We start from the raw sequence: 26,692 nt of genomic DNA, 5'->3' as shown, positions 1-26,692 counted from the left end.
TAACCTGATCCAGACCTGTAGGCCCTGATCCTGCAAGCCTTGGCAGTGTGAGGGTCCGTCTGAGGCATTTCATGTTCCCTGACATGGGCCATAGACTCCACGGGAAGAATCTGTGAAGGCCCTTTCAACAAATCCACTGATCCCATCCACTCCACCTGGCGTGGATGCTTGCTTACTTCCAGAACCTTTGGAGGGAGGGAGATGGCATGGCTCTTTCTTGGAAAGTTTGGAAGGCCACCATGGGCAAGAGGGGACAGACACATGCCTCATGTGACCTCACAGGTCAGCCTAGGACCTGTAACAGTGACAGGGAGACAGGTTTGGCTCAACACAAGGAAGGGCCTTTTGAGGCACAAACTCCCCTAAGGGGCCAGCCCTCTCATGGGAGTAGCTCAGGGCAGAAGGCTTGGCCTTGGCCACTGGGAAGGCCTCTTTCCTGGACTGTGACTGGTGAGTTTGTGCCTCCCTCTGCTCTGCCTCCTAGTGTGATGTTGTTGGTCCTGGTGGCAGTGAGATGGAAAGAAGGCATCAGAGAACAAGACGGATCTGCCCTTTGAATTTGCTTCTTATGGGGAGGGGGTCATCTCAGTCATTTCATAGTAACCAGCTGAGGCAGGAGGGCACCTGGGGTGGTGGATGGGACATGGCTGTGTCCCAACTACCAGCCTGCCTCTACTACATTCTGCTCAGAATCCACCCTCAGCCATAATAAACCACTTACACTTGATTTTCTATACAAGAGATTGTTGGATATAAAATGCTTCAGGAATAAATACTCAGTGCCATGAAGTAAAACCAGCACTCAGGCAAAAGTTTAATTTTCTCAGCAAGGCAATTTACTTCTGCAGAATGGTGTCACTTGTGTCCGTCAAAATCACAAGAGCACAGAGAACAAAGGAGACCAGGGAGTTTTTATCCTTAACACAGTGTCACTCCCCCATGGTCTGGGGTCAGACTGCAAAATCCGAGCTGACCCAATTGGCTACTTGTACATATTTTCCTAAATATAGAAGGGGTGAGGGATGTGAGGTACAGAGGTACAGCATATGAGACGTGCAGTTTTGGGGGAACAATGGGTAGAGGTCACCAAGGGAACAGATATGAGTTATTGATTAGCGCTAACGGGAATGGGGTAGGCTGTTTACAGTAACTAGGGGCAAGGAAGAACAAGAAAGTTGAGTTTGAGAACAAAGGATAAGGAAGTTAACAGGCTAAATCCTTTGAAGAGAAACTCAAAGATTTATTGTATCTTACAAGATTATCTTCCTTTTGCTCAAATTCTTGTATCCGTCCCCCTTTCCTTGGCCAAACTCTGCTTTAGGCATTCCTCACTCTAGAAAGCCTTCTCTTACTCTTTTCTATTTAGACTGTGCTACCATAGAATCTCACACATGCCCTTGGGGCCCAGCTGGCTCTCCCACATAGAGCTGTTGTCAACGTTAAGAGAAAAGGTAATGTCTGGAACACAGTAAGTAATAAGTAAACGTTGGCCACTATTTTTATCATAGCATTTGGAACACAGGATTGTAATTGTGGCTTTACAATTCTGTGGGGCAGGAGCTATTTCTCATTTATCCCTGGATACCCAGAGGCCAGCACACGGCCTAGCATCTGGATACACAGTGCGTTTGCTGAATGCATGCATGCCTGAGTACAAGAATACATGGATGGAGCAGGCCTTCTCCACCATAGTACAGTTACAGGGTGTCAGGAAGAGCCTTCCAGCCAAACACTTGTATTGCATAAAATTCCAACCTTGGAGGAGGAGGACAAGCTGATGTTCACGGAGTGCCTGCTCTGGGTGGGGCTTGACACTGTCGAGCATTGACAGATGTTCTATTAATCCTAGGAGATGAGTTTGTTGCGGGTTCCAAAATGTGCCCTGCAGCTCAGCAGAGTACCCTCAGAACAGCACCCTGGATCATTTGGGGCCAATCTCATCTTGCTTTCATGCCCCTTCCTGCTGATGGCGAAGGGCTGTGGAAAGCATGGACTTGTCTGTTAAAGGCGATTCAGTGTTTTCTGGTTAAAAACTGTTTTTCTTTTTTTTTTTTGAGACAGAGTCTCGCTCTGTCATCCAGGTTGGAGTGCAGTGACCGGATCTCAGCTCACTGCAAGCTCTGCCTCCCGGGTTTACGCCATTCTCCTGCCTCAGCCTCCCGAGTAGCTGGGACTACAGGCGCCCGCCACCTCACCCAGCTAGTTTTTTGTATTTTTTAGTAGAGACGGGGTTTCGCTGTGTAGGCCAGGATGGTCTCGATCTCCTGACCTCATGATCCGCCTGTCTTGGCATCCCAAAGTGCTGGGATTACAGGCTTGAGCCACCGTGCCCGGCCTAAAAACTGTTTTTCACACAGGAACAGAAAACCAAATACCACACGTTCTCACTTGTAAGTGGGAGCTAAATGATGAGAACACATGGACACATACAGGGTAACAACACATGCTAGGGCCTGCTTGAGGGTGGAGGCTGGGAGGAGGGAGAGGATCAGGAAAAATAACTAGTGGATACCAGACTTAATACCCACCTGGGTAATGAAATAATCTGTACAACAAACCCCCGTGACACGTTTACCTGTACAACAAAATTGCACATGGATCTCTGAACTTAAAAGTTAAAAAAAAAAAAAATTGTTTTTTAGGCTAACTCAGGTTCTCTTTGGTAAATGCTCAGTCTTGAAAGTTTTCTCCATCCACTCTCCTCTTTTGATTATTTTCAAATTTTTAAATTTTTTTGAGATGGGGTCTTGCAATGTTGCCCACGCTGGTCTTGAACTCCTGGGCTCAAGTGATCCTCCCACCTCGGCCTCCTGAGTAGCTGGGATGACAAGCGTTGGCCATCGTGCCTGGCTTCCTTTGTTTTTTTTTAAGATGGAGGCTAGAGGAAGGGGAAGCCTGTGTCTTCTCATAGCGGTGGGGTGGAAACCCTTCTGGTCTTCAGGCCATTCTGTGGCTTTCACTGGCTCTTGCTGATATATCCTACCCTGTGTGTCTCCAGGTGTTGCCTGTTATTGCTGAATCTGATGGAGACGAAATGAGTCTCCCTTTCCCCTTGGCCATGTTTGTTGCTCCTGGCCGTGGACTCTGTCATTACAGAGGATTAATTAATCATTAATTAATGATTGTCCTCAATCAATTATTGAGGACCCTGCTTTAGGCTGCCTCCTTGTCTGGACCTCAAGTTTCATGGTCTGTGTGGCTGCTCAGCATCCCTGGGATAGGGTACATGGGAAGTTCCCGGTCTCTCGCACATGCACACTGCAGCTCTGCTTTCACCGATGCAGCTCTGCTGCTCCTGTGCTGTGCTGGAAGTGGGGCAAAGCTCCTATCTGGATGTTCTCAACATCTTTTTCAGCCTTATCTGGAATTTCTTCCTGACTTTTTGTTGCCTTGAGTCCCAATTCCCCTGCAAGAGGGTGGGATGCTGGGATGCATCTTTGTCAGGGGCCCAGGTGGTGTCCTCAGGGCCTCTAGTTTCATCCTCGCTGAATGTCTCTTTCCACTGCATATTCAGCCAGAGCCTCTTCATGCCCTCCCTGTTTTATCCTCAGTTTTCTCTACCCTCGGTTACAATAAAATTGTGTGCTCAGATTCTGAGCTTTCCTCTTAAAAAAAAGTTTTTTTAAAGACAGGGTCTTGCTATGTTCCCAGGCTAGAATGCGGTGGTGCAAACCTGGCTCAGGCTCACTGCAGCCTTGACCTCCTGGGCTCAGGGCTCAAGCAATCCTCCCACCTCGATCTCTCGAGTACCTGGGACCACAGGTGCACATCACCATGTCTGGCAATTGTTTTTTTTTTTTTTGTAGAGACAGGTTCTTGCCATGTTGCCCATGCTGGTCTCAAATTCCTAGGCTCAAACGATCCTCCTGCGTTGGCCTCTCAAAGTACCGGGACTATGCTTTGAGCCACTGCACCCGGACATTCTCTGGATAAGTAAAGACAGTTTTTTGAAATTTAGAAATCCCTTTCTCTTTCCACTAAACTTGGCTTTCCAGATTATTTTCACATGAGAGGTTCAAAAAAGTCTATTTTAACAGTTATAACCAAACTAGAACTTTTTATAGCCAGGGCCTGCCCTCCACATAAAATATTAAAATTATTATAGACCTCTGAGTTTGACACACACACACACATACATATATATACACATTTCGAGACAGGGTCTCACTCTGTTGCCCAGGCTAGAGTGCAGTGGCACGATCTCGGCTCACTGCAGCCTCTGCCTCTCGAGTTCAAGCGATTCTCATGTCTCAGCCTCCCAAGTAGCTGGGATTACAGATGCATGCCACCATGCCTGGCTAAGTTTTTGTATTTTCAGTAGAGATGGGGTTTCACCATGTTGGCCAGGCTGGTCTTGAACTCCTGACCTCAAGTGATCCTCCCACCTTGGCCTTCCAAAGTGTTGGGATCACAGGCGTGAGCCATTGCACCCAGCCATATCTGTTGGTTTGATGGGAGGGAAGCAGAAGGAACAAAGCATAGATTGGTTTAGCAGGAAAATGCAACAATCATCAATTTCTGTCAGCCCCTGTGAAGTCCTTATTAAAAAAGTGGAAATAATTAGTATCTTGCCAAAGCCACACAGCTAGTAAATGGCAAGCCTGGGAATTGAGCTCCCATCTATTTGGCTTAAAAATCTGGGCTCTCTCCATGACTCCACCCCAGCTTTGCAAGAGGGAGTTACTCCTAAGATGCAGCTTTCAGATGCTGACATTCCTGCTGACTTAGCATAAGTAGCAGGGTCAGGAGACACAGGATCACTTGGGAGCAGAGAAGCTGGGAAGAGGAAAAGGAAAACCTAGGAAAGGGGTTGGTCGGGGAAGAGAAATGTGAAAGGTACCTGGCAGACTCGCGGGACTGGCAGGGAGGTGGGTTTAGGTACAAGCTTTAGGCTTTGGCATTAGATGGTCCTGGCTGACCATCTGCTAGGTGTGATGCTGCAGGCAAGCCACCCCACCTCTTTGAATCTCTGGTTCTTCATCTGCAAACTGAGAACCATGATAGCATTTATTTATAGTTTTAAATGAGATAGTGTGTGCATTTTCAAGATGAACTGCTAGCCTTTATATAGACAGAGGCAGAAAGTTTCCTTGGAGTAGTGTCTCTGTTCTAGGAAGTTAACTGAATGCCCTGTTTAACAGTCCAGAGACTGTGATGTAGGAACCTATTATGTGTTTCCTGAGGCAGACTACTCTCCCCTGGGTAGAGATGGATTTTCATCCAGAGCAAGGGGCTTTCAGGAAAGGAAGGGATGAGACCCTGTCTTTTGTTTTGTTTTTGAGATGGAGTCTCACTCTGTCACTCAGGCTGGAGTGCAGTGGTGCAATCTTGGCTCACTGCAACCTCTGCCTCCCAGGTTCCAGCAATTCTCCTGCCTCAGCCTTCCGAGTAGCTGGGATTACAGGTGCCCACCACCATGCCTGGCTAATTTTTGTATTTTTAGTAGAGACAGGGTTTCACCATGTTGGCCAGGCTGGTCTCGAACTCCTGACCTTGGGTGATCTGCCCACCTCAGCCTCCCAAAGTGCTGGGATTATAGATGTGAGCCACCATGTCCAGTGAGACCCTGTCTTTTGCTCTCTGAGATTTGCAATTAAGGAAACCTATTTTGGTGGTTCAGGGAGATGTTCACTATGATCCATCTGCCTAGAAGAATATTAAAAGCCCCAAGGGGATCCTACCATGAGGGAAAGGGGTACCTGTGTTGATGCTGTAGGCTCAGGACTGAGGTTTGCATAGGAGGCTTGATTTGGTGCAGCATGTGCTGGAGCTGGAAGCTTCTCTGGATCCAACCATCCTAGACCACTGTGTTTGGAGATCAACAGCTGAGCATGTGAGAATGAACAAAGAGAACAATGACCTTGGAGCACAAGTATGGAAGCTAACCACGGCATGGCGGAAGTCAGACCTGCAGCAGCATTGCTGTAGCAGTGGGCGGAAGACACATGCTCACCAGATTATATGGGACCAACTGCATGGTAATGACTGAAAACAAGGATTGGTCAGATTTTTAATGTCCTCTCTTTCCACATGACTTTTTGGAAGCAGGAGTCCTTTCGACTGAGTGTTCCTGGGAAGTTCTTGGACAATTTGGGATGTAGATGGGGTCTGGCATTGTGTGAGAGAGAATGGACTTCCTGACAATAAGACAGGTGAGGCCTTGAGCTGTTATTTGGATTAAAAAAAAAAAGATGTGATTTAATTTTTATTAAATTAAATTAAATTTAATAAAATAGATTGTAGGAATTGGAGTAAATTAATGGCTGCATAATAAACAACCCCTTGATCTCAATGGCCTATTCTCATACCCCAGTTTCATGTGGTTGGCAGCCACTCAAGAAGCTAGACTGGTAGGGGTTGTACAACCTTAACCTAAACCTCTCAAGTGTTGCGGGAAGTCAGGGACCCCAAATGGAGGGACCAGCTGGAGTTGTGGCAGAGGAACATAAATTGTGACGATTTCATGGACATTTGTCAGTTCCCAAATAATACTTTTGTAATTTCTTACGTCTGTTTTACTTTATTCTCGTAATCCTGTTATCTTCATAAGCTGAGGATGTAGGTCACCTCAGGACCACTATGATAATTATGTTAACTGTACAAATTGATTGTAAAATGTGTGTTTGAACAATATGAAATCAGTGCACCTTGAAAAAGAACAGAATAACAGCGATTTTTAGGGAACAAGGGAAGACAACCATAAGGTCTGACTGCCTGCAGGGTCGGGCAAAAAGAGCCATATTTTTCTTCTTGCAGAGAGCCTATAAACGGACGTGCAAGTAGGGAAGATATCACTAAATTATTTTCCTAGCAAGGAATATTGATATTAATACTCTGGGAAAGGAATTCATTCCCTGGGGGGAGGTCTATAAATGGCCACTCTGGGAATGTCTGTCCTATGCAGTTGAGATAAGGACTGAGATATGCCCTGGTCTCCTGCAGTACCCTCAGGCTTATTAGGATTGGGAAACTCCATCCTGGTAAATTTTTGGTCAGACTGGTTCTCTGCTCTCAAACCCTGTTTTCTGTTAAGATATTTATCAAGACAATACATGCACCGCTAAACATAGACCCTTATCAGGAGTTCTGCCTTTTGCCCTTTGTCGTGTTTCCTCAGCAGTATGTGATCTTTGTTCTGCTTTTTGCCCTTTGAAGCATGTGATCTTTGTACCTACTTCCTGTTCGTACACCCCTCCACTTTTGAAATCCTTAATAAAAACCTGCTGGTTTTGAGGCTCAGGTGGGCCTCACGGTCCTCCCAGTATATGATGTCACCCCTGGTGGCCCAGCTGTAAAATTCCTCTCTTTGTGCTCTTTCTCTTTATTTCTCAGCCGACTGACACTTATGGAAAATAGAAAGAACCTATGTTGAAATATTGGGGGCAGGTTTCCTCAATACTCAAGGTCACCCAAAGTGTCACCATTCAGCTGGTAGACAAAGAAGAGAAGGCCAAAGACAATGTGTGGGTGGTTTTTATGGACAAGTTGGAAAGTGACATACAGTCGATTTTCTGTATTCACTGGTTCTGCCTTTGCAGATTCAACCAGTTGCAGATTGAAAATATTTGGAGAAAAATATCCATCAATAAAACCCACAAACATTTAAAATAAAAAATAAAAATAATAGCAATATAATAATGAAACATAAAATAAAAGATACAATATAACAACCATTTAGATAGCATTTGCACTGTATTAGGTATTATAAGTAATCTAGATGATTTAAGGTCACAGGAGGATGTGCATAGTTTATATGACAACGCGACACCACTTTATATAAAGAACTTGAGCATCCATACATTTTGGTGTCCACCAGCGTCCTGGAACCAATCCCTTGTGGATACCAAGGGACATCTGTGTATGACTCTCATCCACATTCCATTGATAGGGAAATGGTATTTAGCTGCATGCCCAGGAAGAAGATAACTGGATGTTGGTGGGTATTGGCATTCTCTGCCACGTGTGTCAGGAGGTTGAATAAAGTGCTCAGCCCAGGGTCCAGTGCACAGCAGGGATTCCATAAATGGCAGTGTCCTTTCCGCTTCCAGAGCAACCTGTGTGGGGAAGGAGTAGAGGAGAAATGAATGGCCTCTGTTTTTCTGCATTGGCACAGTGGCCCAGCTGCTTCCAAATGTGTTGTTATGGACCTTAAAGGGGTGCTAGTTAAAGATTATGTCTTAATTTTGGCCCACAGTAAGGTTACAGGAGGAATCTGGAACCCTAAGTCCTGGCTTATCAGTGACCTGAACATTTAGTGAGAATGTTTTTTCCTAGCCTCCAATCATGCCTTTAATTATGTAGCTGGAGCTGCTGAGAATCTCAGGGAGGTAAAAGAAGTTCTCAGGTAGCTCTGAAGAACCCCTTAGAGGATGACATTAATTTGCTTCTTTGAAAACTTTTCCTAACTCTCTGCCTCAGCTCCTTAGGGTATAATTAGTTGCTAAAGGCTGTCACCATGCCATAAAACCTGGGTGCGGGCCCAGAGGGCAGAGGGCTGAATGATCATCAAAACTTACAGAAAGAAGAACTAATTGGCCCCTTTTCTTCCCTTGATGATCCCTGTAGCAGCAGAGAACATTTTCCACTAAATTCAAAGAGGTCAATGTCTGAGTTATGGAGGGTTGGTGGAAACACCTGAATATGTGGATTCAGTCTACAAGTTTTTTTTTTTTCATTTACAGTATTATGTTTTGCAACTTGCTTTTTTGGTTAACTAACAATATATTTTGGAGCTTTTTCAATGTCAGTATATGTAGATGTATCCATTCTTTTAACTTTTTCATAGTATTTTATTTTACACATGCACCAAAATGTGTGTGTGTATGTATCAATCTCAAGATTGAGCTAATTATACTCTTTGCTTCATCACTGATCCATGTACAGTCTCATTTGTTTATTTATTTTGTCTTTATTCTTTTTTTCTGTTTTTCTTTTTTGAGATGGAGTCTCACTCTGTTGCCCAGGCTGGAGTGCAGTGACACAATCTCGGCTCACTGCAACCTCTGCCTCCTAGGTTCAAGTGATCCTCCTGCCTCAGCCTCCTGGGTAGCTGGGATTACAAGCATGCGCCACCAAGCCCAGCTAATTTTTGTAGTTTTAGTAGAACATAGGGTTTCACCATATTGGCCAGGCTGGTCTTGAACTCTGACTTCTAGAGATCCGTCAGCCTTGGCCTCTCAAAGTGCTGGCATTACAGGTGTGAGCCACCACGCCTGGCCTGTCTTCATTCTTCTCTTATCTCCCACATCTTCCATATAAGCAACGTCCCATTGTGTTTAGGTAGACCTTTTTTGGGTACAATGCAAATAATGTTTTATATGATAAGCAATGCTGCAGTGTCTTTGTATACATCACTGTTGGGCCATTTGCAATATTACTTCAGGAGAGGTAAACAGGAGAATTGCTGGCTCACTGGGATGCACATTACATTTTCAAGGAGGAGGCCAAATTGTCCTGCTAGAAAGCTGAACAACTCAGTTGGTTATGTTAGGATAGGTCATGGCAGCAGATGGTCCAGAAAACTCCAAGGGCTTAATCAACATCAGGTGGCGGTGCTGAGTAGTGTCAGGTTGGTGGGTGGCGGTTCTCTTGTCATTCAAGAATATCAGCTAAGGTCTCTGCATTATCTGCACCCAGGCAGGGTTTGGAGTGTGTGCACAGGAGGCTCTTATGGTCAGGCCTGCACGTGACTCACATCACTTCTCAGGTTCTATTGGATAGGACTTATTTACCTGCACTCCTGACTGCATTAGTGGTCAGCAATGTTGTCTAGCTGTGTGCCTAAACGAGGGGGGGAGAGTGCTTTGGTGGACAATTAGTGGCCTCTGACCCAGTTATTAACTTACAGGCTATCTTAGACCATTTGTGTTACTATAAAGAAATACCTGTGACTGAGTAATGTGAACTAAGCTCTGATTTCTTTTTTATCTAGCCCAAATTCCTATCTAAGGGGTCTGGGGATGGATGCCCTACAAACCACAAATTCTCATCAGATGGGTTTTATTTAACCCTATATATCATGACTTACTTTCCAATCTGACTCTGGCATAACATTATGTGACAAAGAACAAAACCAAAATATTTTCCAAAACATGTTTCTTTGGCTTGTTTTGAAATGGTCCTGTGAAGCTGTCCTTTGTGGGGAAAAATGTGCATCTACAAATAATCTTTAATAACATAGCTAGATCTTTTTCTTCCATGCCCTCCCAATTCTGAAGAGATTAAGTAAGAGTCTATCACCTTTTAGATATCTGAATAGGAAACATTTGTCATTTATTGTCTCTAAGGGCAGTCACTAAGATTTCAAAAGAACCTTGGTCTCTGCAATCTTTTATCTTAACAGGAACATTTCCTGTTAAGGAAATCGTGTTAAGGATTCCCTCTTTTTCTATTCATTAGAATAGTTTCAGAAGGAATGGTGCCAGCTCCTCTTTGTACCTCTGGTAGAATTTGGCTGTGAATCATCTGGTCCTGGATGTTTTTTGGTTGGTAGGCTCTTAATTATTGCCTCAGTTTCAGATATTGGTCTATTCAGGGATTCAACTTCTTCCTGATTTTGTCTTGGGAGGGTGTATGTGTCCAGGAATTTATCCATTTCTTCTAAATTTTCTAATTTATTTGCATAGAGGTGTATAGTATTCTCTGATGGTAGTTTGTATTTCTGTGGGATTGGTGGTGATATCCCCTTTATCATTTTTTATTGCATCTATTTGATTCTTCTCTTTTTTCTTGTTTATTTGTCTTGCTAGTAGTCTATCAATTTTGTTGATCTTTTCAAAAAACCAGCTCCTGAATTCATTGATTTTTTGGAGGATTTTTGTGTCTCTATCTCCTTCAGTTCTGCTCTGATCTTAGTTATTTCTTGCCTTCTGCTAGCTTTTGAGTGTGTTTGCTCTTGCTTCTCTAGTTCTTTTAATTGTGATGTTAGGGTGTCAATTTTAGATTTTTCTGCTTTCTCTTGTGGGCATTTAGTGCTATAAATTTTACTCTACATACTGCTTTAAATGTGTCCCAGAGATTCTAGTATGTTGTGTCTTCATTCTCATTGGTTTCAAAGAACATCTTTATTTCTGCCTTCATTTTGTTATGTTCACAGTAGTCATTCAGGAGCAGCTTGTTCAGTTTCCATGTAGTTGAATGGTTTTGAGTGAGTTTCTTAATCTTGAGTTCTAGTTTGATTGCACTGTGGTCTGAGAGACAGTTTGTTATAATTTCTGTTCTTTTACGTTTGCTGAGGAGTGCTTTACTTCCAACTTTGTGGTCAATTTTGGAATAAGTGCGATGTGGTGCTAAGAAGAATGTATATTGTATTGATTCAGGGTGGAGAGTTCTGTAGATGTCTGTTAGGTTTGCTTGGTGCAGAGCTGGGTTCAATTCCTGGATATCCTTGTTAACTTTCTGTCTTGTTGATCTGTCTCATGTTGACAGTGGAGTGTTAAAGTCTCCCATTATTACTGTGTGGGAGTCTAAGTCTCTTTGTAGGTCTCTAAGGACTTGCTTTATGAAGCTGGGTGTTCCTGTATTGGGTGCATATACATTTAGGATAGCTAGCTCTTCTTGTTGAATTGATCCCTTTACCATTATGTAATGGCCTTCTTTGTCTCTTTTGATCTTGGTTGGTTTAAAGTCTGTTTTATCAGAGATTAGGATTGCAACCCCTGCTTTTTTTTGTTTTCCGTTTGCTTGGTAGAGATCTTCCTCCATCCCTTTATTTTGAGCCTATGTGTGTCTCTGCACATGAGATGGGTCTCCTGAATACAGCACACTGATTGGTCTTGACTCTTTCTCCAATTTGCCAGTCTGTGTCTTTTAATTGGAACATTTAGTCCATTTACATTTAAGGTTAATATTGTTATGTGTGAGTTTGCTCCTGTCATTATGATGTTAGCTGGTTATTTTGCTCATTAGTTGATGCAGTTTCTTCCTAGTATCAATGGTCTTTACAATTTGGCATGTTTTTGCAGTGGCTGGTACCTGTTGTTCCTTTCCAGGTTTAGTGCTTCCTTCAGGAGCTCTTGTAGGGCAGGCCTAGTGGTGACAAAATCTCTAAGCATTTGCTTGTCTGTAAAGGATTTTATTTCTCCTTCACTTATGAAGCTAAGTTTGGCTGGATATGAAATTCTGGGTTGAAAATTCTTTTCTTTAAGAATGTTGAATATTGGCTCCCACTCTCTTCTGGCTTGTAGAGTTTCTGCTGAGAGATCCACTGTTAGTCTGATGAGCTTCCCTTTGTGGGTAACCCAACCTTTCTCTCTGACTGCCCTTAACATTTTTTCTTCATTGCAATTTTGGTGAATCTGACAATTATGTGTCTTAGTGTTGCTCTTCTCGAGGAGTATCTTTGTGGTGTTCTTGTGTTCTCTGTATTTCCTGAATTTGAATGTTGGTCTGCCTTGCTAGGTTGGGGAAGTCCTCCTGGATGATATCCTGAAGAGTGTTTTCCAGCTTGGTTCCATTCTCCCCGTCACTTTCAGGTAGACCAATCAGATGTAGATTTGGTCTTTTCACATAGTCCCATATTTCTTGGAGGCTTTGTTTGTTTCTTTTTCTTTAAACTTCTTTTCTCGCCTCATTTCATTCATTTAATCTTCAATCACTGATACCCTTTCTTCCACTTGGTCAAATTGGTTACTGAAGGTTGTGCATGTATCATGTAGTTCTCGTGCCATGGATTTCAGTTCCGTCAGGTCATTAAAGGTCTTCTCTACACTGTTTATTCTAGTTAGCCACTCATCTAATCTTTTTTCAAGATTTTTAGCTTCTTTGAGATGGGTTCGAACGTCCTCCTTTAGCTCGGCGAAGTTTGTTATTACCAGTCATCTGAAGCCTTCTCTCCACTCGTCAAAGTCATTCTACATCCAGCTTTGTTCTGTTGCTATTGAGGAGCTGCGTTCCTTTGGAGGAGAAGAGGCACTCTGATTTTTAGAATTTTCAGCTTTTCTGCTCTGGTTTCTCTCCATCTTTGTGATTTTATCTACCTTTGGTCTTTGATGATGGTGATGTACAGATGGGGTTTTGGTGTGGATGTCCTTTCTGTTTGTTATTTTTCCTTCTAACAGTCAGGACCCACAGCTTCAGGTCTGTTGAAGTTTGCTGGAGGTTCACTCCAGACCCTGTTTGCCTGGTAATCACCAGTGGTGGCTGCAGAACAGCATACATTGTGGAACAGCAAATGTTGCTGCCTGATCCTTCCTCTGGAAGCTTCGTCTCAGAGGGGCATCTGGCTGTATGAGATGTCAGTTGGCACCTACTGGGAGGTATCTCCCAGTGAGGCTACTTGGGGGTCAGGGACCCACTTGAGGAGGCAGTCTGTCCGTTCTCAGATCTCAAACTCCATGCTGGGAGAACCACTACTCTCTTCAAAGCTGTCAGACAGGGACATTTAAGTCTGCAGAAGTTTCTGCTGCCTTTTGTTCAGCTATGCCCTGCCCACAGAGGTAGAGTCTACAGAGGCAGGCAGGCCTCTTTGAGCTGTGGTGGGCTCCACCCAGTTCGAGCTTCTCAGCTGCTTTGTTTACCTACTCAAGCCTCAGCAATGGTGGACGCCCCACCCCCAGCCTTGCTATTGCCTTGCAGTTCCATCTCAGACTGCTGTGCTAGCAGTGAGTGAGGCTACATGGGCACGGGACCCTCCAAGCCAGTTGCGGGATATAATCTCCTGGTGTGCCTTTTGCTAAGACCGTTGGAAAAGTGCAGTATTAGGGTGGGAGTGTCCTGATTTTCCAGGTACAATCTGTCATGGCTTCCCTTGGGTAGGAAAGGGACTTCCCTGTCCCCTTGTGCTTCCCAGGTGAGGCGATGCCCTGCCCTTCTTTGGCTCATGCTCCATGGGCTGCATCCACTGTCCAACAAGCCCCAGTGAGATGAACCCGGTACCTGAGTTGTAAATGCAGAAATCACCCACGTTCTGCTCATGCTGGGAGTTGTAGACTGGACCTGTTCCTATTTGGCCATCTTGAAACCTCCTCAGAACCTCATCTCAAATAAATAAAACTGCCTATTTGGTCTCTGATTTAGGGAGACTTGCGTATGCTCTGCTCCCAGAGCTGTGAGGTTTAGGTTAGAGTTCTTCAGGAGGTAGCTATAAAAGTTGGGGAACTTGATGTATGACATAAACCCCTTCTAGGGAGAAACAGGGACTTAAATTTTTTTTAAAGATCTTTTGTTTTATGTTCATTATGTACATTCTTTTAAAAAATATTCACAACAATTTTTTTATTTCAATAGTTTTGGGGGAACAGGTGGTTTTTGGTTACATGAATAAGTTATTTAGTGGTGACTTCTGAAATTTTGGTGCACCCATCACTTCAGCAGTGTACTCTCTACCCAATGTATAGTCTTTTATCCCTTACCCCCTTCCATCCTTCCCCTTGGGTCATCAGATGCCATTATATCATTCTTATGCCTTTGCATCCTCACAACTGAGCTCCCACTTATAAAGGAGAGCATACAATGCATGATTTTCCATTCCTGAGTTACTTCATTTAGAATAATGCTCTTCAACTCTATCCAGGTTGCTACAAATGCCATTATTTTATTCCCTTTTATGGCTGAGTAGTATTCTGTGATATATATATATATATATATATCACATATATATATCACATATATATATATTATATATATATATATAATAAATATCCCATTTATTATATATATAGCCCATTCTTTATCCAGTTGTTGGTTGGTGGGCATTGAGGTTGGTTCCGTGTGTGTGTGTATATATATATCCCACTTATTATATATATCCCATTCTTTATCCAGTCATTGGTTGATGGGCATATAGGCTGGTTCCATATATATATATATATATATATAAAATACATATGTGTGCGTGTGATATGTACATATGTCCCATTCTTTATCCATTTGTTGGTTGATGGGCATTTAGGCTGGTTCCATATTTTTGCAATTGTGAATTATGCTGTTATAAACATGTGTGTGCAAGTGTCTTCATCTTTTTCATATAATGGCTTTTCCTCTGGGTAGATACCCAGTGGTGAGATTGCTAAATTTCAAGCGTGCCACCATGCCTGGCTAATTTTTGTATTTTTAGTAGAGATGATGTTTCACTATGTTGGCCAGGCTAGTCTCAAACTCCTGACCTCAGTTGATCCACCTGCCTCGGCCCCCCAAAGTGTTGGGATTACAGGCGTGAGCCACCACACTGGGCTGCAGTTTATGTTTTCTGGACACTCTTCTCTTTGTGGTGCTTGTTGCTCTTCTAGGTCTCACTTGGTGGCCCTCTGGAAGCTCATGATTCCTCTTTGTAACAAAGTGGCTACAGCAGTTCTAGACCTTCACTCAACACTATTCAGAGCAAATATTTCTCTCTCTTCTGGTATCTTCTGTTTACGATAGAATAAGCTTTTTTTTTTTTTTTTTTTTTTTTTTTTCTGTAAATACCTCAAATGCCTTGCTGTCTCCCTGACTAGGTTACTTTCCATCCCTGAACCAAAGGGGTGGTTTTTGTAGATCTGCTTAAGCCAACCAAAGTCCATCTCTAGGTGACCAACATTATGCAAAACACATGGCTGGGACTGGGATGGTGTGCTTTCACCAAAGCAAAATCTGGGTAGTTTTGACAGCAATAGAAGAAAATAGTATGGAGAAAAGAATAAAAATGCTTAAGAAGGAAACTGCAGAGTTGCTGTCAACATTAAAGACAATGGCTGCAAAATGTTTGGGATAGTGTCTGGCACATAGTAGGTACCCTATAAATAGCAGTTATTTTATTATTGTGGCCATGATCAGCATCTTTATCACTTATGGGGTGTTTAAGACATCAGAGTCTAAGTGATCTTGAAGCGCAGAATGTTAGAACAAGAAGGGATGTGAAAGATTATTGAGACCAATTCTGTCATTTCATGGCTGTAAAACTACAAACTATGGGGGCAATGGAACTTGCCTAAAGTCCCCCTGCTGGCGGCCCCTGACCCTGACCTACCCTCTCTTTTCTTCTCCCTTTAGTTGCATATTTCAGTGGTTAACTCAGAAAACTCTCCTAATGTCTCTAGCTGCCTTCTCTCAGAGTATAACTACCAGATGGTTGGGACTTCCTAAATGTCTCTCAATGAATTAATTGAAACACATTTTGGAACTTTTCCTAACTCGTACTTTATTGGCAAAGTTTTACACTAGAGGCAAGAAATTCCATTGGGAAACTTAGTCCCCTGATTACAGCTGTGGCTCAATTTATTTCAAATAGTTCAAAGCATCTCAATGTTGAAAAACAGTCGTTGGTCTTCTAGCGAGTGGCTGGGTTTTCTAAACTAAAAACCAGAATTTAAAAATCATTATTTAGTTGCTTCCTGTAGTTTAGTTTTTTTCTGTTTTTCAATAGTTGATCCAGAGATTGGTCAGGGGATTGGTTTCCTGAATCCTTCCTTTTGTAATTTATCCACATCAACATAGGCTGTTCATTTTATGAAAGATCACAGGACCCAGGGAATTTTGTTGTGTGGAAGCAAGATTTACTTGTTCATTGGCAACAAAAATCATAAAGATCACTAGAAAGGAATCCCAGTGTCATGGAAAGAGCACTTATTGGTACCTCAGCAACTTGATCAGTAACTAATGAGTTGTGTAACTTTGAAAGATCAATTAAATTCTCTGGCCCTTTGTTGCATCATCTGAAAACTAAGGATATTGAATGAATGGTCTACAAATTTATTCAGCTCTAAAATTGCTTTGATTTCACCTGGTGCCTTAGCTAAGATGAAGTGGTTTAATCTACTGGGGTGCCTGCAATGCAGATACAGAAGGTGAGTGGGAGATTCTTGTTCTGAAGAGGGGCTTCCTGTGCTCCAAGTCACACTCCTTCAGTCCTGTCAGCCCTGGACACCCCTCTGAATGATGAGCACTTGCCACGGAGGAAGAAAATTTTCCTCATCCTAAGGAGAAGGAGCCTCCCATTCCATTCTCTGTTCTAAGGCTGAATATTACCCAAGGAAGGTAGGTAATGCCCTATCCAGAAAGAGTTCTCAGGCACTGAGCATGAGTTAGAGGCGCCAAATCTCTGTATGATCTAGGGCGGTCACTTTCCCTCTCTTAGGCTCAGTTTCTGACTCTGTAGAAAGGAGAGGGCTGGACAGAATGTGTCTTCAAGTTCTTTCCAGCATTCACTTTCTGGGATTCCATGTAGTACCACTTGGGGGTCTGAGGCGGGTGGTGGGAAGGAGACCTTCTGATGTGGCTTTGAGCTCATAGCAATGGGTCTTCTAGGCTACCTCTCACTCACTGTTTTGTCCCCATCAGATTTCTCTCATTGGGGCTTCACGTTAGAGGATAAAATTCTACCTGCTTAGCATTCAGATGATAATTTTCCTACCTAGGCTTTTACGTGTAATCCACGACCCCAGGGTGAGGGATTTATTTGGGAAAGTGCTGGAAGAAAAAGGAGGTAATTTGTTATCAAATAGCTGCCTTTCTCTTGGGGAAGGTGGAAACAGAAAGCAGAAAGAAATGTAAATAAATACCAGAAAATCTGAGCTAAGAAAAGCTACTATTTATGGAAAGCTTTCTATTTGCTGGGCAACCCTGTGAAGTACTTTATATATTTTATCTCGCATCTAATTCTTGCAACAACTATGCCAAATATAATTTGCTACTCTATTGAAAAAAAAACTGTTAATAAGGACACATGATAGGTGGGCGGTAGAGCTAAGAGTTGGCTCCCAATTTCAACACTCACCCTCTTTACCACTGCTTTAGACCAATTCCTGAGAAGAGTGAAAGGCAGCTTAGCCAGGGGTCCTTGCTTTGTTTATCTCTGTCCTTTAGAGGACCCTGAACCTCGAACTGTCTCCTCCACTAAAAGGCAGGTCACTTGCCCTTCTGGATTCATCACCTCTGTGCTCTCACAATGACTTCATTAAGCCATCTGACATAATTGTATTAAGTTCCTCTAATAGGCTTTTCTGTTTGCTTTTAAAATGTATATCATGTGGCCCATTATGGTAACCTTCTCAGCATAAGGACTCGTGTGTGTGTGTGTGTGTATGTACGTGTGTGTGTAAGAGAGTTAGCATTTTAAGTGAGAACTGGGCTATTCATGTCCAAGTAACACTGGACAAACCAAAGAACAAAAAATGTCTTCTGGAAAACATAATGATGTTAGGGTCCTCCCCACTCAACTCATAGAAAATAATCTAGAAGTAGGTAAAGTATCTCAATTTCAGCATGTGCGGCTTTGACCCAGTGCAGTAAAATGTTTATTTCTGAAATAAAAATGATCTACATTGTTTATAACTTTATATATTTGGTGAGAAAGAGTCTCAGGTAGGTTGTAAGAGGTCAACAGACTTAAAAGAAAACGTAGAGAGATAGCATTAAAGAATCTAGTTTTTTTCTTATCAATCTACTGGTTAATCAGTTTATCATCAATTAAAAGTCTATATATATACTGTGCACCATCCGTGAGGTTGACATTTAGGTGCTATGTGGGCGTAATAAACTTTGACTGTTTTTCTAAAGACAAACAGGTGACCATAAAACCACAGTGAGAGAAAAGAAAAGAGGCTGTATGAAGATAAAGTGTGTGCTGCGTTGTGTGCTTTCAACTGTAGGTGGTAGAAGAACTTCATTTATTCATTTAAAAATTCAATTAAATGAACATTTGCTGAGAAGTTATTAGGAGGATTCAGAGATGAATAAAGGCAGCAAAGAAGACAGATACAGAAACAGTAATTACAATAAAATATGCTAACTACTCCAGTAGAAATATGTAAAAAACATGGAAGAAGGCCGGGCATGGTGGCTCCTACCTGTAATCCTAGAGCGTTGGGAGGATCACTTGAAACCAGGAGTTTGAGGCCAGCCTGGGCAACATAGTGAGATGTCATCTCTACAAAAAAATTAAAAAATGACCTAGGCCTGGTAGCACTTGTAGTCCTAGCTACTCAGGAGGCCAAGGCAGGAGGATCCCTCAAGCCTAGGAGTTCAAGGTTACAGTGAGCTATGATCACGCCATTGCACTCCAGGCTGGTTGAAACAGTGATACCTTGTCTCAAAAAGAGTAAAACACAACAAAACACGGAAGAGGTGTTGCCTGGCAGTGCAGCGATGGGTGGTGTTTGACCTGAGTATTAAAACAAGAAGAAAAGTTAGTTAGAAAGTCAAGATATGCATACCAACCAAGCAGAGGGATTAGCTTATGCAAAGAGACAGTTTTTTTTTAGAATGATACATCGTTCAGAATGGCTGGAGTACAAGCTCCAGTTAAGAGTGATGGCAACTGAATCTATCAAGGTGAGCAAGCTCCAGTTCTTGGAGAGTCTTAATGTCATGCTGATGGAATAGGACTTAATCTTGTAGTCAGTGGAAAACCATTGCTAGATTTCAAGTCAATGCATGGCTTTATCAGATTTGCATTTTAGAAGTATAACAATCATAATAGCTTACATTCTTGGAGGGCTTGCTATGAGATGAATACTGTGTGCCTTCTTGCATTTAGCAGAAGGATGACTTGAACTGATTTCTAGAGTTGAGAGCAGAGATGAATGAATCAGTGTTGAAGTAACCAGAGAAAGCTTCCTAGACAGCGGACATTGTAGACTAGCTGGCACTTGGAAAGGGAGGCAAAAAGGGATGATACATCAGGTAATGTGAAAAGTAGGAAAGATACCCCTGTGTTGGGGATCAACTTGTATTTATGAGAAGGTGAGGAGACCTCGAACTGAGATTGTGTGCAGTTTAGTGCCCAGTAATGTGGGTTCGAAGGGGGCTGTGGAAATCTTGCAGAGGTTAGGATGGATTGCCAGCCAACAGGGAGACAACGGCAACTTCTGAATGATTTGGAGGTACTGAGGGAAGATGAAGAATTTCTAACTTGAGTGTGCAGAATAGACTGGGATGAAGACTAGGGACGTCTGGGAACAGATGGAGCACGTAGATGTCTGCGGTCATCCTCACATGAGTTTATGTCCTGCTTGAAGATGGCAGCTGCAGGAAGACAGAGGAGGAAACTGGTGAAATCAACAGGACATAAAGATTGTGTGAATATGACAGGTGGAGGAGGCATGAATTAGACGTGACTCCGTGGTTTCAAGCCTGAGGGACGGGGAAAGTGATGGTGCTGCTACAAGGCCCAGTGTGAGAGGAGTTTCTTTAGCTCACCTGCGCTGGGAGGGAATGACAGATTCCATAGCTTGGTCTCACCAGCTGCATTGCTACCTCCCATCCAAATCCCTGCCCTGGGACAAAGTAGGAGAGGGGAATGCCTGAGTCTCACACTCTGCTCGGGATCCTACATGGTTTCTTGGTCTTGTGTGATCCAGAAATGGTGGAAATGGAACATTCCCAATAACGTGGAGTTTCTAATGATGCTCCTGCTATTCACAGAGAGGGATTAGTAAATGAATTTGGCCAAATTTTGTATTGATCATGAGTTTTGATGCCATTTCTCCAAGGCCCTGGGGTGGCTAATCCCTTTCTCCTCTAGCTGAGGTGTGGTGGCTCTCCACTACCCTTATTTACATAGGCTTGGTTTCAGCCTATGTAACTCATAAGCTGTATTTCTTTAGGCAAGTTACTAAACTCTGAGACTCATTTCCCTGATCTATCAATTATCTACCTCAAAGAGGTAAAGGAAGAATTAAATGAGGGGATGACTGTAGATCCTGAAATACATGGCAGCAGCATCTGCAGTTGTGGTTGTTAGGAAGACAGTGACAATGAAGATGGTGAACATTTGGTAACCTCAATACTTACCATCTTCATCGTCATCCTAACAACCACGTGACAGCAAACATCAGGTAACAAGATGCTCTAGTTTCTCCAGGCCACCAGACCCCTTCGCAGCCTTCTTGGGTTGTTTTTGATGCTTCCCTTATTTCCATTCCTCTGCACTAGTAAGAGGGCCCATCTTGCTTTCTCTCTCCCATTCAGTTGTTTTCTCGGGTACCTCTTCTTTCTTTCTTTCTTTCCTTTTTTTTTTTTTTTTTTTTGAGACGGAGTCTAGCTCTGTTGCCCAGGCTGGAGTGCAATGGCCGGATCTCAGCTCACTGCAAGCCCCGCCTCCTGGGTTCACGCCATTCTCCTGCCTCAGCCTCCCGAGTAGCTGGGAGTACAGGTGCCCGCCACCTCGCCCGGCTAATTTTTTTTGTATTTTAGTAGAGACGGGGTTTCACCGTGTTAGCCAGGATGGTCTCGATCTCCTGAACTCGTGATCCGCCCGTCTCGGCCTCCCAAAGTGCTGGGATTACAGGCTTGAGCCACCGCGCCCGGCCCCCCCTTTTTTTTTTTTTAAACACCAGTTAATACTCCACTTCATCTCCAGTTTTAGCCAAGCACCTTACTGAGCATCTCTCAGCAGATTTTTACCTTGTGTTTCTCTTCAAATTTTCACGATGAGAGAAATTAGGGAGGAAAAGGTATTGAATCTATTTTCAAATGGAAGCACAAGTAGAAGAAGGAAAAGTAAGATGAATAAGAGACACTTCAAAATAATTTTATTTTTATTTAATTTTTTTTGAGATGGAGTTTTTCTCTTGTCACCCAGGCTGGAGTGCAATGGTGAGATCTTGGCTCACTGCAGCCTCTGCCTCCCGGGTTCAAGCGGTTCTCCTGTCTCAGCCTCCTGAGTAGCTGGGATTACAGGCGCCTGCCAGCATGCCTGGTTAATTTTTGTATTTTTAGTAGAAATGGGGTTTTACCATGTTGGCCAGGCCAATCTCGAACTCCTGACCTCAGTTGATCCATCTGCCTTGACCTCCCAAAGTGCTGGGATTACAGACATGAGCCACTGCACCAGGCCTGAGATACTTCAAAATAGTTTTAAAAGCAGGGAAAATCTTGAAGGTTTTCTCTCCTTCATTTCATAAATGTGCTGTTTAATCATATGAAGTTACAAGCCTCCTGAGGCTAGAACCATATTCCATTCTCCTTTCCTATGTCCTGAGTTGCCTAGGCACGTGGTAGGTACTTAATAAAACCTTTGGTTCAAAGAGTTGTATTAAAAGAAATCCTGCACCTTCTGCTGACAAAAATGTTTGCTAATGGCAAGCAAACTGGAAGACAGAAACAAGCAAAATGGTGATGTCCATCTATTATATTCAAACTATTGTTCCATAGGGAGCTATACTCCAAACAGCTTCTGGATGTTCACTTAGCTCTCAGCTGCCAAAATTTTCTCAAAATGGTTGTAAAAATTCATGAAGCTATAGGACTGGGCGAAAACCATAGGGTCTAAAAGAATTCGGAAACTTACGTAGTTAATGTAAGGAAAACATCAAAGGTATTCTTTAAAATGGAGACATTTCAAGTACATTGGCATTTCTGGGGAATAAATAAATGGAGGAAACAAAAGAGTCAGGAGCAGAAGGTCACTATACAATCTCTAACACAAAGGCATGATCAGAGAAAATGGAGAATAGGAGAAATGTTAGTAATTAATATAAATGGTTTTCATGCTGAAAGTGGTAATTTTTTTAGTGGGGTATACATGAAGTAATGTATGAGTTGGAGTACTATGATCTGGGAGGCTTGGCTAATTCACAAATTCTCTGAGCCTCAGTTTTCTTACTTGTTATATGGGGATCATAGAGTTTTTATGGGGTTGCTTGACCAGTGTCTTGCATAGGGTAGGCTATTGAGCACCAAATGAATAAACATTGACTATATAAATAAATAAACAAATGAGTCAGAAAATATACATGAAAGGGTTTTATTAACAGGCAAGTGCTAAACAAACATGAAGGATTAGTGTTAAGATTGCATGTGCTTTGTCGCAGGGCTTTTCTCTGAGATCTGTCTTCTTCAAGTGGAATCCATGGCCAGTACAAGTAATGTGACTACGTTGATTTTCACCGGCCTTTTCCAGGATCCAGCGGTGCAGAGAGTGTGCTTTGTGGCGTTTCTCCCCGTGTACCTGGCCACAGTGGTGGGCAATGGCCTCATCGTTCTGACGGTCAGTATGAGCAAGAGTCTGGATTCCCCCATGTACTTCTTCCTTAGCTACCTGTCCTTGGTGGAGATCAGTTACTCCTCCACTGTTGCCCCTAAATTCATCACAGACTTACTTGCCAAGATTAAAACCATCTCTCTGGAAGGTTGTCTGGCTCAGATATTCTTCTTCCACTTCTTTGGGGTTGCTGAGATCCTTTTGCTTGTGGTGATGGCCTATGATCGCTATGTGGCCATCTGCAAGCCTCTTCATTATATGAACATTATCAGTCGTCAACTGTGTCACTTTCTGGTGGCCGGTTCCTGGCTGGGGGGCTTTTGTCACTCTGTAATTCAGATTCTCGTCATCATCCAATTGCCCTTCTGTGGTCCTAATGTGATTGACCACTATTTCTGTGACCTGCAGCCTTTATTCAAGCTTGCCTGCACCGACACCTTCATGGAGGGGGTTATTGTGTTTGCCAACAGTGGATTATTCTCTGTCTTCTCCTTTCTCATCTTGGTGTCCTCTTATATTGTCATTCTGGTCAACTTGAGGAACCATTCTGCGGAGGGGAGGCACAAAGCCCTCTCCACCTGTGCTTCCCACATCACAGTGGTCATCTTGTTTTTTGGACCCGCCATCTTCCTCTACATGAGACCCTCTTCCACTTTCACTGAAGATAAACTTGTGGCTGTATTCTACACGGTCATCACCCCCATGCTGAACCCCATCATTTACACACTCAGGAATGCAGAGGTGAAAATCGCCATAAGAAGATTGTGGAGCAAAAAGGAGAACTCAAGGAAGGAGTGAAAAAGAGCTTAGGGATGAAAAGTGATACAAAATGTATGTCTGATTACTCTCTGTTCTTGAAATGGATTTTGATTTTAGTGGGATATTCAAGAACGACAGAAACAAATATAAAGGCTTAATGATACTGCTGCTGTGATTCTCCTTAGCAACCGAAGACACTCGGTATCCTGGTGTAATGTTTGAAGGACAGAGGGCAGATAGCAACAATATCATGGGCTTGGGTAATATGAAGCCTCAAACTAAGTGCAAATGCAAAGGAGAACATGTGGACAAATGTTTTTTAGATTAAATCACTTCGTCCTGTTACCTCCTCCCTTCCTCACTTCTTTTCTTTCTCCCTTTTGATCTTCCTCCTTCCTCCCTCCCTTCCTTCTTTTCTTCCTTCATTCTTTCTCCCCTCTTTGTTCAAACTCCCTCATGATAACAAACTCTATTTCATTAAAAAAGGAAACCAACCAGATGAATTATCAGGGAATATTTAGGAAGGAGGGCACCAATCCGATCTACAATGTTGACAAGTATGTCTTTGAAAATTACATCCAGGAAAGCCGGGCGTGGTGGCTCATGCCTGTAATCCTGGCACTTTAGGAGGCCGAGGCGGGTGGATCACGAGGTCAGGAGTTCAAGATTGGCCAAAATGGTGAAACCCTGTCTCTACTAAAAACTACAAAAATTAGCTGGGCATGATGGCACGTGCCTGTGGTTCCGGCTACTTGGGAAGCTGAGGCAGAAGAATCTCTTGAACTCGGGAGGTGGAGCTTACAGTGAGCCGCGATTGTGTCACCGCACTCTAGCCTGGGCAACAGGTCGAGACTCTGTCTCAAAAAAAAAAAAAAAAAAAAAAAAAAGAGAGAAAATTATATCCTGGGACTACTTTTCTATTCTTTTTGGTTGGCTCTTGGTATCTTGTACCATAGACCATCTGGCCATGAGCCCCAGAAAAGTCCCTGGAGCAATTTTACTTCTTGTGACATGTTTTCACAAGAGATGGTCCTTCAATCTCTCTGGTCTTTATCACAATGTCTAACATTTGTAAACAAAATAATGTCAAAAAGACATACTTCTACCTATCAATATGGAAAGATCAAGTCAAATATTTTCACAAATACAATGTTTCACAAAAGCATTGTTAGTCTTATCCAGATGTGAAAAATACATAATGTAAGAAAATGCTTATTAGGCCTAACTTAAAGAATGAAGGGGAGGGTGATACTGTCCAAGCATGCTTCTACTCCAGACCTCTGTCCCTTGTTCTAAGTGACCATGAAAGGCCATTTCTTTTAATGCCTATTAGTATTTCTTGGGGAAGGGAGATGAGATAGTCTGTGTCTGCACTTTTGGTTAACTTCTCAGCATCTCCACCTTACCCCATTGTTTCATATAATTGTACATAATTTATAGACTATCATGAAGTTGGCCCCTGTTGGCTTTAAAATTGCACATATTGGCATTGAATTTGCATGACATCCTCCGCTTTTTCTTGAGAATCAGGCGAAATAATTCAGACAGCTTCCCTAGCAGAGGGATGGAGTATCATGGGTGTGCTATAGATCTTAGGGCTTTTTCCTTTCTATTGTAGGCACTGGTTGAACACATAGGTAAATAGTGGTTTTAAAGGCACCAGCAAACTTTTCTCACTTCCCTTAGTGTTCCCATTAACGCTGTCCATAGACGACCATCATTAATCCCTGAGAAAATGCTGCTGCTTCTGCTTGGAATAACTTTACTTCCCTTTTCTGTATGACAAAATCGTATACATTCTTCAAGACCTAGGTTCAAGTCATCTTCCCTATAAGACCTTCTCTGACTTCCCTCCTCTTCGGGTTGAATTTATGTCTCCTTTCCACAGTCATTTTTACATATTATTGCCCTATCACTTCAATTCTAATTATTTGATGTGTTTCTCTCTCAGTAGACTGTAAGCTCTCAAGGGCAGGACTGTCCAGTGTCCCTTCTTTGCAGCTCTAAATATCATGCACATAGTTGATACTTTGTGCATGTGGAATAAACAACCCTTTGGGCTCGTGCACAATCCTCGCTATATCAATTCTTACAGGTTCTTTTTGAACACTTTCATGGTGAGGAGCACATCCTTCTGTTGAAATTCTAAGAGCTCAGGCTCTGACATTTGTTAGGCTGTTCCAATTGCCTGTGAGCCACAACCCAAGAGCCAAAGTACTTAACTTCCCTGAACAACTGTTTTTGTGTAAATATAATGACTAACAATAATATGAACTTTATAAGATTATTCTGGCTGGGCACGGTGGCTCATGCCTGTAATCCAAGCACTTTGGGAGGCCGAGGCAGGTGGATCACTTGAGGTCAGGAGTTTGAGACCAGCCTGGCCAACATGGAGAAACCCCATCTCTATTAATTCGCCAGATATGGTGGTGTGTACCTGTAATCCCAGCTACTTGGGAGGCTGAGGCAGGAGAATCACTTGAACCCGGGGGGTGGAGGTTCCACCGAGCCAACATAGTGCCACTGTACTCAGCTTGGGTGACAGAGCGAGACACCATCTCAAAAAAAGAAAAAAAAAAAAGAAAAAAAGGGATTATTCTGAATATTAAATCAGATAATATACCTGAAAAGCTTTTAGAAAAGAACATGGTCATCAATAAGTATTAGCCATCCTCATCTTCATCATTAGAACTGGTTACTAATTTTTTTTTTTTGAACAACTCAGCAAAATAAAATTCCTGTTTATTGTTGGACAACATTGTTTCACACATACATCAAACAGGCAAAAAAAAAAAAATAAATAAAATAAATAGCAACTTCATAGACAAAAAAGGGAAAAAGCAAACCTTTTATCTTTGGCCTTTTTAACCATCTCATACAAACCAACTACTTATAGTATAGCTAAGTACATACACAAAAAAGTTACTGGAATGCTCGGAATAAGATTGTTTTTCTGTTGTTGTTTTTGCTTTTTTTACAAGTTTTTTTTTTCTCCTTTGAGATTATAATGAACATGGTCACACCACAAGTAAA

At 42.6% G+C, this 26,692-nt stretch overlaps 1 protein-coding gene across 1 annotated transcript; it reads left to right on the top strand.

Moving 5' to 3' along the window:
• The first annotated feature begins 22,666 nt into the window (after window positions 1-22,666).
• Window positions 22,667-23,706, top strand: LOC105471705 (olfactory receptor family 4 subfamily B member 1). Its single transcript, XM_011724465.3, has one exon. It carries the CDS (start codon window positions 22,715-22,717, stop codon window positions 23,696-23,698), a length of 984 nt encoding a protein of 327 aa, XP_011722767.2. The 5' UTR covers window positions 22,667-22,714; the 3' UTR covers window positions 23,699-23,706.
• Window positions 23,707-26,692: the final 2,986 nt, after the last annotated feature.

This window comes from Macaca nemestrina, chromosome 12 (assembly GCF_043159975.1).
Source record: "Macaca nemestrina isolate mMacNem1 chromosome 12, mMacNem.hap1, whole genome shotgun sequence".
Lineage (NCBI taxonomy): Eukaryota > Metazoa > Chordata > Mammalia > Primates > Cercopithecidae > Macaca > Macaca nemestrina.
This window is presented reverse-complemented; position numbering and strand designations above follow the sequence as displayed.

Coding starts and splice junctions, on each gene's coding strand:
- LOC105471705 (XM_011724465.3), top strand. CDS start 22,715: ATGTGCTTTGTCGCAGGGCTTTTCTCTGAGATCTGTCTTCTTCAAGTG.